This window comes from Lissotriton vulgaris, chromosome 5, assembly GCF_964263255.1.
Source record: "Lissotriton vulgaris chromosome 5, aLisVul1.2, whole genome shotgun sequence".
Lineage (NCBI taxonomy): Eukaryota > Metazoa > Chordata > Amphibia > Caudata > Salamandridae > Lissotriton > Lissotriton vulgaris.
The window spans coordinates 531,986,940-532,005,318 of NC_141693.1; the positions used below are offsets into that span (position 1 = coordinate 531,986,940).

The 18,379-nt window shown below is 41.1% G+C and overlaps 1 protein-coding gene across 2 annotated transcripts in view; it reads left to right on the forward strand.

The window, feature by feature from the left end:
* HTR7 (5-hydroxytryptamine receptor 7) overlaps positions 1-18,379 on the forward strand; it is a 692,517-nt gene that overhangs the window by 586,850 nt on the left and 87,288 nt on the right. For both annotated transcript variants that reach the window (XM_086921979.1, XM_086921978.1), the window contains exon 2: positions 10,454-11,203. In XM_086921979.1, the coding sequence (XP_086778105.1) occupies positions 10,454-11,203 (750 nt within the window). The remainder of the gene's footprint in view (positions 1-10,453; positions 11,204-18,379) is intronic.

The following is an 18,379-nucleotide window of genomic DNA, read 5'->3' on the forward strand; positions in this document are numbered from 1 at the left end:
GAAAACAAGTTTTTCCAAACAGAAAATAGTGGCTGTCAGGAGTAGGCTTAAACAGAACTCAGATGCAGGGCAGAGCACAAAAGTCAGAATGCACCAGATGGAAACAAGATTGTTTTTATGTTTATCTCTCTTCAGTAGTCAATGTGAGTACAATCTTTTGCGCCTTTCTCTTTCCAAGGGAAGTTAATCCATCATTGGCTTCACAGGACTGTGGCATTTTGAATCAATTCCTGGTTGCGCGAGTGCTACATAAAACCTCTGTTGATATCCTCCTATTTGAAAGGGGTGGCATCTCCAATGCTGAAATAGCAAACTCAAGGCCAATTTTCAACCTGTCTGTTGTCTCAAAAATCTTGGAAGGAGACGTTTGAGATAAGTTTATCAGAGGATCATCAGCCAAATTGCTCTTATGTTGATACCTTTCAATTCCGCAACCACAAACATGAACGATTGTTGACTCGTGAAGTTGTATTTCATGCAATTACCACATACAGAGCTGTCTCATTCAAAGCATCTTCACCAGCAAAAAAATTGCCAAACGACTTCAGGATGGAAGCCATATCATTATTTTTCATTGAGGCATCATCATAGAGATGATGGCTATAAGGCACGACCAACACACACTGTTCTAAAACACCACAAGTATACTCTTCTCCTAGGAATTCTTTAATTTGAAGGTTTCAGTATTTGTTTGGCCAGAGACTGGTATGGAACATTGGGGAACATCTTCAATAGGCAAGACCCTGAAGGCAGCTTTCATTCTTGGTATTATTAAAATTGACAACTGCGTACGATACTATAGACCATCAAATCTTGCTGTATAGGCTGGTGTGGAGATTAGAAGACTGGTCAGGGTGTGATTGTCCTTTTAAGTCCCATTGGGGAGAACTGAGCTTTGGGGTTCCTCAAACATATGTGGTCCCCACCTCCTCTTGAACGGACACAAGCTGTCTTTGGCATTGGTGGGTATGCGGTTAACACTCATCTGGTGCCCTGATTACAGAAGGGCAGTGGGGCTCTTGATAACCAAAAGCACAAAACACAAAAAAAGAAAGGCATATTTGGGATTTGCGAGGAGAGACAAGGGGCGTTGCTTATGGAATCAGCATTGACCTGCAGGCGCATCTACGTACATATGGAAAAATACTTCACAATGTTTATCGAAATTTGATTAAAAAAAGATTCCCACAGTCTTTGGGAGAAAAAATATTTATTAAGAACTTCTATAGAACAGAGAAGATAGAATCCAGGCTTCAATAACTTCAGGTATACTGTAAGGAAGAATAAACTCGTATTTCTCCTTTGGATGTGGATGCTACCGTTCCAATTCAGAGGTTAATGAAAACAATTCGACAGCAATCTTTTAAGAAAAACATGGAGTTAAAAACCATATACTGATGAAGCAGGTGACAAAATCTTCAGGTGTATTTTTTTTGTATGTAAAAGCAGCAGCTGTGGAAGTGAAGCTAAAATGAACCACAAATGAACCAGTGAGTCAGCATATGAATCAGCGCCAGGCACAGAGCACGAAGGGCAGTGGTGCATATATTTATGTGCTTAATAGCAAAATTAGCAATTGCTTGATTTGCAGGAATATGAAACGTCAAGCAACAAACAAAAACACTTTCATAAGCACGGCAGCGACTCTTAAAAGAGAAGTAAATAGATTAGGGAGTTTTTTTCATACCTCTAGCCTGAACATTTGTTTTGTAAAGAATCGATGTTAAATTGTTTGTGCTAAATCTTTTTATTAGATGGGCGATTAAATTTGAATTGCTCTAAGCTCTGCGCTAAATGAAACATGCTATAATTACACTATAATAAACACGGGCTTTTTAATTACTTCCTTATGAAAGACTATCGTAATCATATCTCAGTGCCGTTGCGCATTAACTTAAGCGTTGGATGACTAGATTTCACCACTTCCCATCCCCATGAGGCATTCGTTACTTATAGCAAATAAGCAGTAATGCAATTATTAATCTGCTTTTGGCCCGTTGGTGAACGTGCTTCACTGTGGGTGTAAGTGTGAACCCGGTGAAGTGTGTCGATGGAATCTTATAAATTATATCTACCCCTTCATTTTAAACATTAAGGCAATCTATAAAGGACTCTTGTACTTCATATGTTATCTGTACTATAACGTTTTTAATTTTCAAAATTGTGGATTTTGTGGTACCAAACATATAAATGTCAGTTTCTTTATATGTCTAGCCCACTAGAGAGAGCAGTACAAAAGGGGGTGGTGATGGACGGAGCAGCTGAACCAATCAAACACTCACACCCAGTCAACAGATCTGGGTTTAATCCATCACCGTTCTTTAGCCCACTCTGCCACCCCAGTTCAGACATGGCCATATGCAAATCAGTCTGACCCTGTGCCTCATGGGAACAGTTCAGCCCGAACTGTCAAGTCATGCCTTCCCCAGACCGGTAACAAGCTTCCGAGGACCGGTTTCTGGCATTTCAGCCATCTTCAGCCCGGCTTGCTTGAACCCAGTGGCAAAGTGAGCAAGGGACTCACGTCTGAGCATACCCTGCCAACTTATGGCGAACAAAGTGGTACAAAAGGGGGTGGTGATGGACGGAGCATCTGAACCAATCAAACCCTCACACCCAGTCAACAGATCTGGATTTAGTCCATCACCGTTCTTTAGCCCACTCTGCCACCCCAGTTCAGACATGGCCATATGCAAATCAGTCTGACCCTGAGCCTCATGGGAACAGTTCAGCCCGAACTGCCAAGTCATGCCTTCCCTGGACCGGAAACAAACTTCCGAGGACCGGTTTCTGGCATTTCAGCCATCTTCAGCCCTGCTTGCTTGAACCCAGTGGCAAAGTGAGCAAGGGACTCACATCTGAGCATACCCTGCCAACTTATGGCGAACAAAGCGGTATAAAAGGGGGTGGTGATGGACGGAGCATCTGAACCAATCAAACACTCACACCCAGTCAACAGATCTGGGTTTAATCCATCACTGTTCTTTTGCCCACTCTGCCACCCCAGTTCAGACATGGTCATAAGCAAATCAGTCTGACCCTGTGCCTCATGGTAACAGTTCAGCCCGAACTGCCAAGTCATGCCTTCCCTGAACCGGAGAGAGCATAGGCTTTTTATTGTGAGGTGGGTGGGTTTCTGCCCAAGGTTCCCCATATCCTGGGGCTCAGCCATATTGTAAACGGGGACAGGGGCACGCAGCCTTGGGCCACTTTTGCCCAGGGAGAGGCCAATTAATAAAGGGGGAGGGGTTCACCTGCACCCTTTTCTGGGCCAATTTTGGCCCTGAGGATCCAATTCCCCCTGGCACGACCAGCAAAGGGAGGGTGCCATGCTGCCCATGCAGGGCACCCACCATGTCCCCCTTGGGGCCACGGGGGGAATTAAAATGCATCCAGTGAGAGCCCGCGTTACTCTAGCCTGCAGGGAGAAGCTAAAAATGCAGCTCCCTTCTGGTGGGAGCAATATTGTGAAGTAGAGCCATATCCAAGTTGAGTAGGAAACAGGATTTATTGTAAATAAGCAGCAACACCAAGGGACATCCAACCGTAACGCAACCCAGCTTCCAACTGCCCCCAGAACCACACGGCACGGACCCAGGACTCTAGAACATCAACAGAGTAGAACCAGGGTCCGTGCCAACAGTATATTTACAATAACAGGTTACCTACTAACACTACCTATCCATCTAGGGTCATTCCCACAGTGGTCAGGAAAGGATGCCCATCAGTCACCACACGGAACCCTCCTTCATCATTTGGGATTCCATCAAGACCACCACTAGGAGAGCCAGTCAACTTTCACGGTCGGGGGTCCAGGTGTAAAGAAGGAACTCCACTGCCTATCAGATAGGTCTAACTGTGGTCTTACTACTCAAATTATGAGGATCTTGACACACATAACAAGAGGGGGACTGATGTTGCAGTGCACGAAAAGTGTGAAAAAATGAAAAATAAGTGATTATAAAATTGGATGGGGTTACTAATAGTTTTATTCAGATGCCACCCACCCTTCCAATGCTAAAAAGTAGTCAGTAACAGTCACTACAATATGGACTGCCCGGATGTTTCATAAGGTCGACATGTTTCAGCAATTATTGACAAGTTCGTCATTGCTTTCTTCAGGACCGCATCTACTGATAGCTACTGCAAAACTGGTGATAATGAAAACAAGAATGTGCTCAAAATCAAAAAACAGATACAGAGATCACCTGATACCACTAGGTGTTCATATCGTTTTCCTTCACTCTTTCCAAGTTGTATGAATGTACTAAAAAAGAAGGGAAAGAAAGGTGTGAAGGTCCAACCCAAAGTACCCCTTGGGAAAACACGGCGTACAACATTCAAAACATGATTATTATTAATGCTGGGTATCATCAATGTATACCAATGGCACTGAATACTAAGTGCACGTGTATTAACATTGGCTCTTATCCAGCAAATACCAATGTGTTTTGAATGTTGTACGCCGTGTTTATCCAAGGGGTACTTTGGGTTTGACCTTCACATCTTTCTTTCCTCTCTTTTTTAGTACATTCATACAACTTGGAAAGAGTGAAGGAAAACGATATGAACACCTAGTGGTATCAGGTGATCTCTGTATCTGTTTTTTGATTTTGAGCTCATTCTTGTTTTCATTATCACCAGTTTTGCAGTAGCTATCAGTAGATGCGGTCCTGAAGAAAGCAATAACAAACTTGTCACTAATTGCTGAAACATGTCGACCTTATGAAAGTCCATATTGTAGTGACTGTTACTGACTACTTTTTAGCATTGGAAGGGTGGGTAGCACATGAATAAAACTATTAGTATCCCCCCATCCAATTTTATAATCACTTATTTTTAATTTTTTCACACTTTTCGTGCACTGTAACATCAGTCCCCCTCTTGTTATGTGTGTCAAGATCCTCATAAATTGAGTAGTTAGACCACAGTTAGACCTATCTGATCGGCAATGGAGTTCCTTCTTTACACCTGGACCCCCAACCGTGAAAGTTGACTGGCTCTCCTAGTGGTGGTCTTGATGGAATCCCAAATGATGAAAGGCGGTTCCGTGTGGTGACTGATGGGCATCCTTTCCTACCACTGTGGGGTGACCCTAGATGGATACACATATGTTTAGGTAGTCCTGGTTACCTTTTTGGGACACATTGTGCGTACTTTTCTACTAGACCCTCTGATATAATTGTTGTTGAATGCTTGTAGGGAACATATTGGAGCTTGGTCTTAAAATTCCCCCTGGTCCTAACTACCTGTTTTTGCTTACTTACCAACACAAAACATCTTCCCCCCTTAAACCTGCCCCCCCAACAAAAAAACAAAAAATTATGAGTACAACTTATTTTGAATCAAAGTTATAAAATCCAATAACCATACAGGTTTTTTATGGAAACGTTTAGAGTCAGTACAACTCTCATTTTTTTGAACAATGACAAAATTGATAGAATTCGAAGGTAAAACAAAATCAGCCATATCATGATGTTCAACATTGATATTACAGTCATTACTATTGTTGTTAACCTCAACAAAATTATCATCTGCAACATCACAATTTTTTTTACTAATAACATGGCATTTTTGTACAAATTCCTGTTACCTTTAAGTACAACAATCTTATTTAAATTCCAAACTTTCCCATTAGAAAGTCCGACAGCATTCTTCAAGACTTCTTTTACAATAAAAGGACCCATATATTGACTTTCACCTTTGGGTACTTTCCATGGTTTCTTAACTTTTACTAATATATTCACTTGTGCAATTGGATAAGATTTAGAACCTCTTCTTAAATCAAATTAGTGTTTGTTCACAATATGAGTTCTCTCCATTCTTTGCTTAACCTTTTCAAGATCCACCTGACATTTGGTAGAAGAAATTATTCAAGACAGATTGATTTTCGTTCTTGGTAATCTACCCCTCATCATTTCAAAAGGAGCACAATCGGTCATATCATTTGGAGTAGTTCTATACTTCCACATAGCCTTCATTACCTGAATCTCCCATTTTCCATCGTCAACACCAAACATTTGTATTGCACCCTTCAAAACCCTGTTGAATCTCTCTATAATTCCATTTACACTCAGATTATACAAAGAAGTAGTACAATGTACAACACCAGTCTTCTGGAAGTATTCTTTAGCCTTATTGGATAAAGATTTTACCCCATTATCAGTAATTACAAGTATAGACAACCCTTCTTCAGTGAAAACCTCATCTAGAAAAAGTAACACAGTGTCAGTATCAACCTTATCTACAACTTTTATGACAGGCCACTTTGAAAATGCCAGCAACAATGTACTTGCTCAAAGGACCAATGGGACTCATAATGTCCATGGCAATAGATTTCCAAGGACCATTAGGGACAAAATGACCTTTCATATTAGGTTTTAAAGTCTTCAAAGTCTTATCAGAATTAGCACAATGAAAACAGTCTCTGACAATGCGCTCAACAAAAACATCCAAACCTGGCCACCAGAACAGTCTTTTAACTGACTGTTTAGTCCTGATAATACCATTGTGACTCTCATGAACATGTTTCACCACAATGTCTCTCATACCGGAAGGAGGAACTGCCTTATCACCTCTCCAAATGATACCATCAGAAAAAGATAACTCATCTCTCACTTACCAAAAGCTTCTCAATTCAGAAGAAAGATTGTTCTTATTGGGCCAGCCTTCAATTATATATTTCTGAACCACTAGTCAAACTTTGTCTTTCGAAAACTCAGTATTCCAATCTTCACTTTTGATAGGTAACACACCATCATCATGCACAAGGGCAATATGAAACTCATCCCAGGAATTCTGAATACTGTCTTTGAGAGGTAACAGAAGTCTAGATAAAAAAGCTGCTGTAACATTGTCTCAGCCAGGAACGTACACTATGTTATGGATAAATCCTGCAATCTCATGGAGATACGTGCAACTCTAGCTGATGCTTTAATCATACCATCAGTAGTGAGCAAACGTACCAAGGGTTTGTGGTCAGATCTGATTTCACACTCTTTTCCCCAAAGAACATCCTAAAATTCTCCATAGCCCAAACAACAGCTAAAGTTTCCCCTTCAATGGTAGAGTATTTTACCTGTTCTGGAAATAAAGCTCTTAAAGCGTAAGCATTTATAGCTTCACCCCCTTTTCTTTTCTTTGGGCTAAGACAGCTCCCAATCCTCTTGAACTGGCATCTGTAGTAATAATACAAGAGAGCTGAGGATCAACACTGTTAAGAGCAGCAGCCTTTCCAATGGCTGATTTCACATCAACAAATTATTTTTCACATTCAGCATCCCATACAAATTTATTATTGTTTTTCAACAACTGTCTGATTTTAAACCCTCTACAAGAAAAATTGAAAATGTATTTGGAATAAAACTCACTTAACCCCAAAAATGACCTAACATCATCTTTAGAAGTTGGTGAAGATGCAAGTTGAATGGCCTCAATGAGATCAGGTTTGGGTTTGATACCATCTTCACAAAGCAAATGCCCAAGGTACGTAACAGAGTTGACACAAAATTTACAACTAGAGTGTTTAACCGTAAGACCATTAGCAGATAGCTTATTAAGGACTACTTCTAATGTTTAAACATGGGCAGACTTGTTGTCTCCAAAAACAAGTATGTCATCTTGGAAACACACTGCATTTTTACAGTAACCAAAAATATTGTGCATGATACGCTGAAATACAGCAGCAGCAGAGGCGAGCCCAAACGGGATTCTCTTAAATTGGAAACACCCAAATGGTGTAACAAAGACAGTGCATTTCTTACTAATTTCATCTAAAACAATTTGATGATAGGCTGAATATAAGTCAATACAAGAAAACACTTTTGCTTTACCAACCAAAGCCAACATCTCAGTAATACGGGGTAGAGGAAATTGATCGACTACAATATTATTGTTTAAGTGGCGCAGATCAATACATAATCTGATATTACCATTGGACCGCCTGGCCAGAACAATGGGAGCTATCCATTCAGAGCCAAACTTGTTAAGTAGGCCCGTATCCAAGTTGAGTAGGAAACAGGATTTATTGTAAATAAGCAGCAACACCAAAGGACATCCAACCGTAACGCAACCCAGCTTCCAACTGCCCACAGAACCATACGGCACGGACCCAGGACTCTAGAGCATCAACAGAGTAAAACCAGGGTCTGTGCCAACATTATATTTACAATAACAGGTTACTTACCAACACAACAAATATTCAGATCTGTTTCCGTGCATAAATCACTGTGGGCAGGGAATCAGATCTGAAGTACACTCCCAGCTGGAAGGAGCAGTGAAATTGCTCTCACCAAGTGAGAGAAAACACAGGTTTCCCTGACAGTGCAGGCAGGGAAACTGCTATGTCCTGGAGGTGGGCACCCCGGAATATAGCAGGAGCCATCCCTGGGGGATAGGGTCCCCAGGGACATTAATGGCTCCGGGAAGGGGGGCGTGTTGCCCTCTTCCCTTTGTTATTCAGACCAGGCGGGATAGGGTTCCCGAAGCCAAAATCAGTAAGGGAGAGGGCCACATGCCTCCTCACAGTCATAATAAGGATGGGCCCGGGGAAGAGGACCCGAGGTCAGAATCAGCCTGGGGAGCAAAGCACGTGGCCATACCTCCCCTTCTCCATTTCGGCTGGGGGATGGTGCCCCCTGGGTGGAATAGTCCTGGGGAGAGGGGCCTTGTGTAACCACGTCCCTCAAATTAATATTTATTAATCCCCCAAGGACCTAGCCCACCCAGGGGGCAAAAAAAACAAGTACAGGAAACTGCACATGTTTTTAAAAAACATTATTTTGCTGCAGATCCACAAACCAAATACTAGAGTCTTTCAAAGCTCCGCACCTGTCCAATGTTTGATTGATGCAACATGTGACTCCTAGATGGCTTGAGATATGGTAACTACTTTTGAGGTCTTGCTTTATGTTCACAAGTTGGCAATGACAAAAAGAGTGTATTACACACAAGTGTATAAAACCAGGAATGCTCTGAGAATTCTACCACATGAGCCTACTCCTGGTAATGCAGTAGCATGGGTAACTATGTACAATGGATAATAGATTAATTTGCTTCCAGAGCTAGACGTATTCTCTTTCCAGACCTGAATGATGTATGCCGTCAATGTTACTACACCTATTATAGAACTAAGCATAGTTGCAGTAGAGGATGCAAATATGGTACAATGTAATGTATGTTTATGTGCAATAAGCGACTGATGAAGTGAGCACATGTACTGTGTCAACTTCTAAAAACCCAATAAAATTTGTATAAAATAAGAAAAGTCAGTTATCCCCCTGTTTGGCTTGAAGAGTGGAAATGCCTAATTCTAGGTTCTAATGGAAATAGAACATTACCTCCTTGTTGTGCTGCTCAATTTCCATGGTGGCGGCTCATAGCAGTGAGCCACTGTGGATTGACTTTACCACTCACTAGGAGACGTAATTGCTTGATAGCTGAGTATTACTCTGTATCGGGGTAGCTCGCACTGTAAATAATTAACAGAGGAGCTCCTCACTTCCATGAGATATTGCATGCCTGGTGGATATTCCCGACATATGTAAAATACTGATTCACTCTATGCATCTATGCATATTCTGTTCCAATTAATTGTAAGTACATACTTACACTCAATTGTGCCTTGACACTGGAAAGAAGCAGGAATGTGAATGTGGACTGTGAGGCAATGGGAATATTTACACACATATAGATGCATAAATTGTTGATTTTGGGAGGAGCCTGTTATTAAGGGTGGAGGGGCCCTACACCTCCATCTCTTCTGATGCATAAAGAATGCCTGTCAGACTGAGCAAATGTCAGTCCGACAGACTCTCTTCATGTGTGAGTGAGGCAGCTCGGTACTGCAAATGTGCCAGGAACCTGGCTTCCTGACCTGAAATTTGCTGAGCTGAAGATTTTTTATCCCAGTGGGTGTGACCACCTCAGCCTAGCAAAGTCTTCTCTGAGCCTCCTCCTCATGACGAGGAGGAGCATCACAGATGGACCTGGACCTGGGCACTTCAGTTTTAAGCCCTGAAATTTCCATGGCTGAGTGCCCATCACTGATGCACACCACAGACAGGGATGAGGTCAGTAGTCTCAGTGACCACATCCCACTCTGTGATCAGTAAGGTACTGCAGCCTCCTCTCATTGGCCAACCCATACCAGGGTCAGTCAATGACAGGTGGTAGCAGTCCCAATCCTCCAGGAACCCTAACTTTACTATCACTAAATGCCTTCTGTGAATACCAAAAGTAGTACGTTTAGGATTTTATCTCAGATTAGTTCTGTGAATCAGCCCCTCTGTTTTTAGAGAACTAAAGTTGTTTAAGTCCATAATGTTAAATTTTAAATAAAGTGAATATGTCATGAAGCCATACTTTTACTAGACTTTTAATTGTATAATTTATTTGCATTAATTGTGTCTAAGAAACACACCTGAACAGTGCTAATTTTCCTTTCTTCTTCTAGATACCTTGGGATTACAAGACCCCTGACATATCCTGTGAGGCAGAATGGGAAGTGTATGGCCAAAATGATCCTCTGCGTTTGGCTTCTCTCTGCTTCCATCACTTTGCCACCTCTCTTTGGATGGGCCCAAAATGTCAACGATGACAAAGTTTGCCTCATTAGTCAAGATTTTGGCTACACCATTTATTCTACAGCTGTTGCATTTTACATCCCAATGTCTGTGATGCTCTTCATGTACTATAGAATCTACAAGGCAGCCAAGAGGAGCGCAGCCAAACATAAATTTGCTGGATTCCCAAAGCACGATGAAACCGATGGAATGGAGTCAGTGAACGGGGTGGTCAAACTACACAAAGAATCAGAAGAATGCACAAATCTCTCAAAGCTCCTAAGAAATGACAGGAAAAACATTTCCATCTTCAAAAGGGAACAAAAAGCTGCCACGACTCTTGGCATTGTTGTTGGTGCCTTTACAGTGTGCTGGCTTCCGTTTTTCATACTTTCAACTGCAAGACCATTTATCTGTGGTACTGAATGTAGCTGCATTCCCTTGTGGATGGAGAGAACTTTTTTATGGTTGGGATATGCCAACTCTCTTATAAACCCTTTTATATACGCCTTCTTCAACCGGGACCTGAGGACGACCTACCGTAATCTGTTACAATGTAGATACAGGAATATCAACCGGAAATTATCAGCTGCTGGGATGCACGAGGCACTGAAGCTTGCAGAGAGGCCAGAGTTCACACTGTAAGGTTACTTCCCTTCTATTATTCTATATCCATTCCACGCTATTCCATGATTAGGTTCATCAAGTACAAGTTGTACAGTTACCAATGTTTTTTTTTACTTGAAAGGGGATTTTCGGGGACACAAACAAAATGTATGTAAAACATTGCCACAATAAAGAACCTAGAAAATTCATTGACCACGTTTGTGGTACATTAATGTAAGACATAGGCTGGTGACAACAAGAGCGGTGTAGACACGTGCTTAATTTGTAAGAAAGTAATTGTAGGGGTCATTGTTTTTCTTGGAACCTCACCACCTGTGCTGCTAGGGTCACCAAATTTCAAGGTTGCCTAATCTGGATTCTGACTCATTCCTCTATATTCCACCACCCTACACTTCCTATCTCCTTATCTAGCTCTTACAGGTCCTTTTTATTCCTGCCTTCTACCTTTGTTGCTGTTTTTTTGTCTTTTCTGTTTTTCTCTTCCTGGTTCCAAGTTTAATAACGAAAAATAAGTCCAAGCCCCATGAAGTGTGTGATTGTGCCCACCACCTTCAACAACCAGCAGATCTCAAGCATGGGTATGGACCTTTTGCAAGGTTGGTGTCTAACGAGGTGCGGTAACAGCAAGGTATTGCAGCATTCTCTCAAAAACTTATACCACACTACCCTCCTCCTTTAGAGTGGCATGGTAAATAAGCAGTAGTATCACTAATTGGGGATAGTTATTTTACCACATGTTGCAATATGGTCTGGGTCAGCATATGCGCAACACAGGAGATGGCTTGGGAAAATGTTGTACCCTCAGTTTTTATTTGGGAGGAGTTACCACCAGCTCCATGCCGGTAGTAAACACAGACAGAAGGCCAGATTTACTAGGAAGTCACACAAGGGAATACAGTTACATTGCGTTGCATAAAAGAAAGAGAGCAGAGCAAAGCCATATCAATTAGGATGTGGCACTGTTCCCTTCTCTCCCTCTGCTGGTATACTATTGGCTGCCATACGCCAACACAGACCAGTTGCTTCTTAGTGCTAGGGTGTCTGAGTTTCCTAAAGAATAGGTTTATAATTGAAAGGGGTTGCTTCCAGTACAAAAACTATGCTTTAAGGCTTTTCTCACTTTGTAAGCGTGCTATCCAATGTAGCACACATGCAAAGTAGGAATAAAGATGAAAAATGAAAAAATTTAGCCTCACTGCACCTGCTTCACGGAGAAGGATTTTGGCACAAATAACAATTTTTTGTAGACAGGGATTAGCGTCAAATGGAAATGTCCATGCCCCACCCATGGAATGCTCCCTTGATGTAAACTAATGCATGGCAGCTCTCTTTGCAACTTCATGCTACTTTGAGATATTATCCAGCACAAATTTAACTATATGTTGGATAGTTAATCCCATCTTGACAATTTGCGTTAGGTTTGAGTTACAAAAGTAACGCAAATCTGACACAGGGTTGGGAAATAAGGGCTAGAGTTTCCAGTATATGATGCATTGTTATTTTTATAATGCAGTAATAGTGTTTTACAAATGTGATAGCAACACATCACTCATATCTCGTTCAATTTGATACTTCTTGCATGTTCTGGCCACTCTAACTGAGGGCTTCAGAAGTAGCTAAAAGGGTTCAGTTTTTTTGGAAGTATAAAACACAGCAGAGGTACATTATTTATCATAAAATGTTAACCAAAGAAAATTCAAGATCAAAGGATTTTTTTAAATCTGTTTTAGCAATGGTTTCTATTTAGTACTTGTGTTGTCCATGTGTCTCTTTCGAGTGCTTGTGCACTGCAGGGTTTAGGATAGTAACACATGTTGAAATTATATCCCCTCAATCTTGAAAGCGTATGGATACTGAACTCTCCAACTTCTCCTGAGTCACCACTTCATGGCAAAAGGGAATATATTGTGTGTACAGCAGTTACTTCAAACACATGGGGGACTATTTACATGCCTTTAACGCCACTGGAGAATCACTTTTTCTGACCCTCTGGTGGCTTAACACCACCATGTAAATATGCCCCTTTCCGCCGCATTCTGCAGCGGCAAAGGGATGTGCAATGGGTGTTGCAGTAGGCGTTCCACTGCAACACCCATTGCTTTTTGACACTCCCATATTTACAAGGCTGGACCAGCGCCAGAAACCAAGGCAAAGTAATACCTTGTCTAAAAATGGCGATAGGAGGAGAAATTAATAATTCCTCCTTGTGTTTTGCTCTTTCTATGTGTACTGTATTCTGACACCAGGGTGGATATTTACAAGAACATACCAGAGAGCGCAGTGTTAGGCCAAATTGGCAGCACCAATTTGGCATAACACCATGCTGACAATTTAGCGTAACACCGCGCTCTGGCATTTTTTGTAAATATCTCCCCATTGTCCTTCTATCACTCTGTTAAGAGAACAATTTTAATCATATTTCTGTCTCGCATCGGGTATGCAGATGTAACCGACCTGGCTTCACCTTGACGAAGACCTTGGAGCCTGCTGACCCCTTTCAAATTCTGTCTTTTTGTTTTCTTTAAGAACACTGAAAAGCTCTACAAATTGTTCTCTTTATCTCGATTTGAGCTGGCAACATTTTTTGAAAAAAGGCCTGTCTAATTTGCCAAGCTGTGTAAAATCTTGTGAGAAAATATGGTGTAAAATTACTTCTGGCAACATTGTCTGAGCTAACGCTTAGTTTCACAACATTACAGCAATCAAGATTGTATGTATGTATTCGTTTGTGTATGGTATTTGTAAGAAAAGGGGGGTATAAGTTAAGGAGAGTGAGTATCCACCTCAAATAATACCCACAAAACTTGTCAGGATTAATCATAAAAGTCACTAAATAAACCTTAACTACCACCTGGTACCTATGGCATAGAGCAGACAGGCTTAATTTGGAGCAATGTGACATTTATTTATGCAGCACACAAACAGTACTAAACTGAAAACACAACACAGGAAATATCTCAAACCAATTTAGAAAAAGGAGTACATTTTGAAAAATACAATGACACCAAAATGACAAAAATGCAATAAGAGAAAATTACAAAAATGCAGCCAATCCATCAAGATGCTACTGTTGATGTGAGGACTCCTCCCCCGTCAATTCTTTTTTGATACAGTCTTTGAAAGAGCTAGTCCTAATACTTGACCCCAGATCTTAGACCTGACACTGAATTGCTGGGCTTCACTGCTATACTAGGCTAATATATCCCCAAAAAAGTAAGTAATTTTAAAGCCACCCATCATTCTGAATTAACTTTACTTACAAATAATGCAGCAGGGGAATCTTGCACTACAGTTTTCAGAGCTCCTGGTACCTGTCTGTAAGAATTCCTGCGAAAGGATTTGAGCTGCTGACCCTTCATCCTCTGTTGAGGTAAGCTATTTGAAATCTCTGTAGAAGAACGGAAGGAGACAATAAGGGACTACCTGCTGGCAACCACCACCATTGAGGATGGAAACCTGGCATGCCATGTCATTACAGTTCAAATCAGAAAATATGGGCAACATAGGCTAGTCACTTCAGTTGGTCTCACAGCCTTGTCCAGCATGGACTATTTCCATGCCACTTGACCTAGCTTGTTTCCCTCCTAAGCCTTCCCTGACACACCAAGAATCACATTTCCAACATTCAGATTCAAATCCATACAATATGAAATACTCCTTTTGGAAGACTTGATGGAGAAGTCATTTCAATATGGTGGGGTCAGCCTCATCATCTCTACAGCTTCCAATGCCAGGCCTCCTCCCCATTTGTTGACCATGGTTGTAAGGAATTAAGCACTCCCCTGTAACCTCCAGCTCACCTTTAGAGCTAGTTGGTCTGTTTTCAGCCTGTCAAAAGCAATCCAATGCTCCTCCCTACATTCTCCACTACTGACACATTCCACACCACCTCCAGTTGTCACCCTTCTCAGCCATTCCTGCACAATGCAACAGGTAACCCAGACATAGTATACCTGTACTTTGACAACAATCAGTCCAGGCAGATCCCTACCAGTGTTGCTCAGGCTTCAATCTGCAGATCCTCTGTAGTGGCATCATTCAATGAATGTGATAGTTTGTTATGCACTTTTCATTCTGGAAGGTAGCAAGTAAGGTACATTTAGTCCAAATTTTCTATGACCTCTGTAGTGCTAAAGGGTGTACCCTTTTGCAACCTACAGAACATAAACCATATCAGTGAAATCATACACATTTAGTAGATATTCTGCTTTTTTTATGCTGGTACACCTTTCACCTTTTTTCCTTATGATGCAATAAATTGTCTGGATGTAAGGGCAATAACAAGTATTTTTTTAGCAACTCAGTAGATCTCCATCACCTTCCTTGATCGAGCATGATTAGCTGCTACTCACAAAGATCAAAATCTCCAGCAACAGAGTAGGAGGAACATTCTTTTGAATTAATATAACAAATATGCAGGCCTTTTTGGCATTCAAAATGCATCCTTTCAAACCATCACAGTATGGAAAGGGCAACAATTACTGCATTTGTCAGTCAGGTAATAACTTTATTTCGGCCAACTCGGGCCATAAAAGTACATTAATACAATCATAAAACCACAAAAGGAAACATAAAAAAATTAGATAACGATAGACAATACAATACAATCATATATCTACATTTGTTACAATAGAAAGAAATGGCTAACCGTTATCCTAAAATCAGATAAAAACAACTGTAAAATGTATTTAAAGTTGCTAATTAAAAAATAGAGTTATGAAGTAGTGCAAATGCCCCCATTGTATAAGCCTCCATAAATTTGTTAAAAGAGGGGCACACATAAGGCTCTCCACACAATCACTTCAGAAAACCCCTGCGCTTATGCCACATACCATTCAGGAAGCGCGAAACAGCAGAAACAATAGGGGGGTGGGTGTCGTACTTTAATATCCTTTAGGCTTGTAAACAATGCCTAAACCCTAGGTTTCTGCATATTGGGGCTAACCATCGTTTGTGTGGTATAGAGTATACAGGGCATAGGAAAAACACATAGATTTCAGACTCTACCCTATATTTGCCCGCTGGACATTCTTCCTTCTTTTCTGTCCCATTTACTAGTGAACGTCATAAGTGGAAGAGTCCCCAATCTAAATTGAATATAGAGTTTCCTAGCCAAAGGAGGATAGATCACATCCAGGTACTCTTATTTTCTATATTTAGCCTTCACTTATAGGAACTCTAGTGTCAGCCGGCCACCGGTGGACCTTTCTTGGAGGATTGTCAAATTGTGGTACCTGTAAAGCTGCACAAGATCTACCATGGTAATTAGTGGGCACACTAATTCGGGTGTTTTCCAGAGGTCCTGTCTTCCTATCTTGATACTGAGAACCCTTATGTTGTTAAGCCACTGGATTTTCTTATTAATTAGGTTGGGTAGGTTGGGTAGGACATCCCTGAGTTCGGCTCTATAGCAGGACAGCTCTGGTGTTGCCCAGAGCCTTCGCCAGAATGTAATAGGCCTTAAGGCAATCTCTTCATCGATGGGTTGCAAGCCCAAATCCATACGAAGGGGGGCTAAAGGGGTGCTACGAGGGAGGCCCACCAAATGCCTCCAATATCCCCACAGTTCAGCCCAATATAGGGTAGCACCACTGGCCTGTGCTTTATATATTTTGATAACAGGGGCAGCTGGCTTGAACTTGGCAGTTCTGTGCATTTTCATTACCCCCCCCCCCCCCCCCACTGTCTGCATTAACTTCAGGCTTGCCTTGGCCAGTTGGGTATCCCATTCAAGATGTTCTGTTAATGTAATACCCAGGTACTCAAAAGTCCTCACTCTCTCCAAGGGAGTGCCGTCTAGGGATGGATTTGGACAGGTGTTCCTGAGGGGATTGAAGATCATAAATTTGGTCTTAGTTAGATTGATCTTCAAGCCCCTCGAATTACAAAAATCAGAAAAGCCATCTAGTGTGCGTGTATGCCGTTGATGTTTTGGACAACAACAAAGTGTCATCTGCGAACATCAACGCAGGCACCCTCCCCGAGACTAGCCTTAGTGCATCGCTATCTTTGACACTATTTAGATGCTCAATGAGCCCATTGATGTAAATGCAGAATAGAGTAGGGGCAAGGGCGCACCCCTGTCAAACCCCCTTTTTAACAGGGAAGCATGCAGAAAGTTCCCCATGTTTACCACACCGTACTTGGGCGTGAGTCCCCATGTGTAGCCTCACTAGCACATACAGAAGGTAAGGTGGGATCGCAAGGTCGCACAATACTTTCCATAATTTTTCCCTAGGAACTAAGTCAAAGGCAGACTTCAGGTCGACAAATATGAGATACAGTCTGCCACCCTCTATACTCACCATCTTTCAGCATTACTGCATTTAATGCGTAGGGTAACAGGTAAATAAACCTTATGAACTGAGATCTCCGCTATGACAAGCTACCATTTAGTATATTTCAAAAAAATTATTTTTCATCAATATATTTGCCATAAGTAGATGCCAAAATAATCAAATGGGGTTTTTAAATATTTAGGGGCCTATTCTGTAACTGCATTTTGTAGTAAGTGTAGTAGCACTACATTAGTCCTACTAAATTATGACAACATGCAATCACATGGTTACTTACACCTACACCTTCGCCTCTAAGGTCTTTTTTGTGCGAAAATCTCCACACACATCAGTATATGTTTTATTAGTAAATGAGGGAGGGACAGGGAGGAGTGGATGGAAAATGTGGTATATTTACTATAAAAGAGGAGGGGTTAAAGAATATGTAACAAGGGCGTAAGGGAGGTAATTAAGGAGGGACATGTACCCACCCATAAAAGAGTAAACACCTTCCTATTGCCAAAGTGCCCTTTTATAAATTCTAGAGCCAAAAGGCTCAAAAACAGCCGTAAATGAACTTCAGTTAGAGAGCTTGTAACTAACCATGGCCACTCACAGGTACTGCAAAGCCTCCCATTGAAAATAAGAGAAGTAGAGACATAAAATAAAACCCTGTAGGAACTAATGCTAAAATAATTAACCAAAATAAATCAATTTTATTTAGTATTAATTATTGTGTCAAAAATCAAACACAATTATTACTATATGTTAAAATATTTCACTAACCATTTTAACATTTTAAAATTAATGTAACATTAATATTAATTTAAAATAAAATAATAATGTAAATTATATACACGCTTGTTATTAATATGAAATACAGAACAACATATGCTCTTACTTAGGTGTGATTTT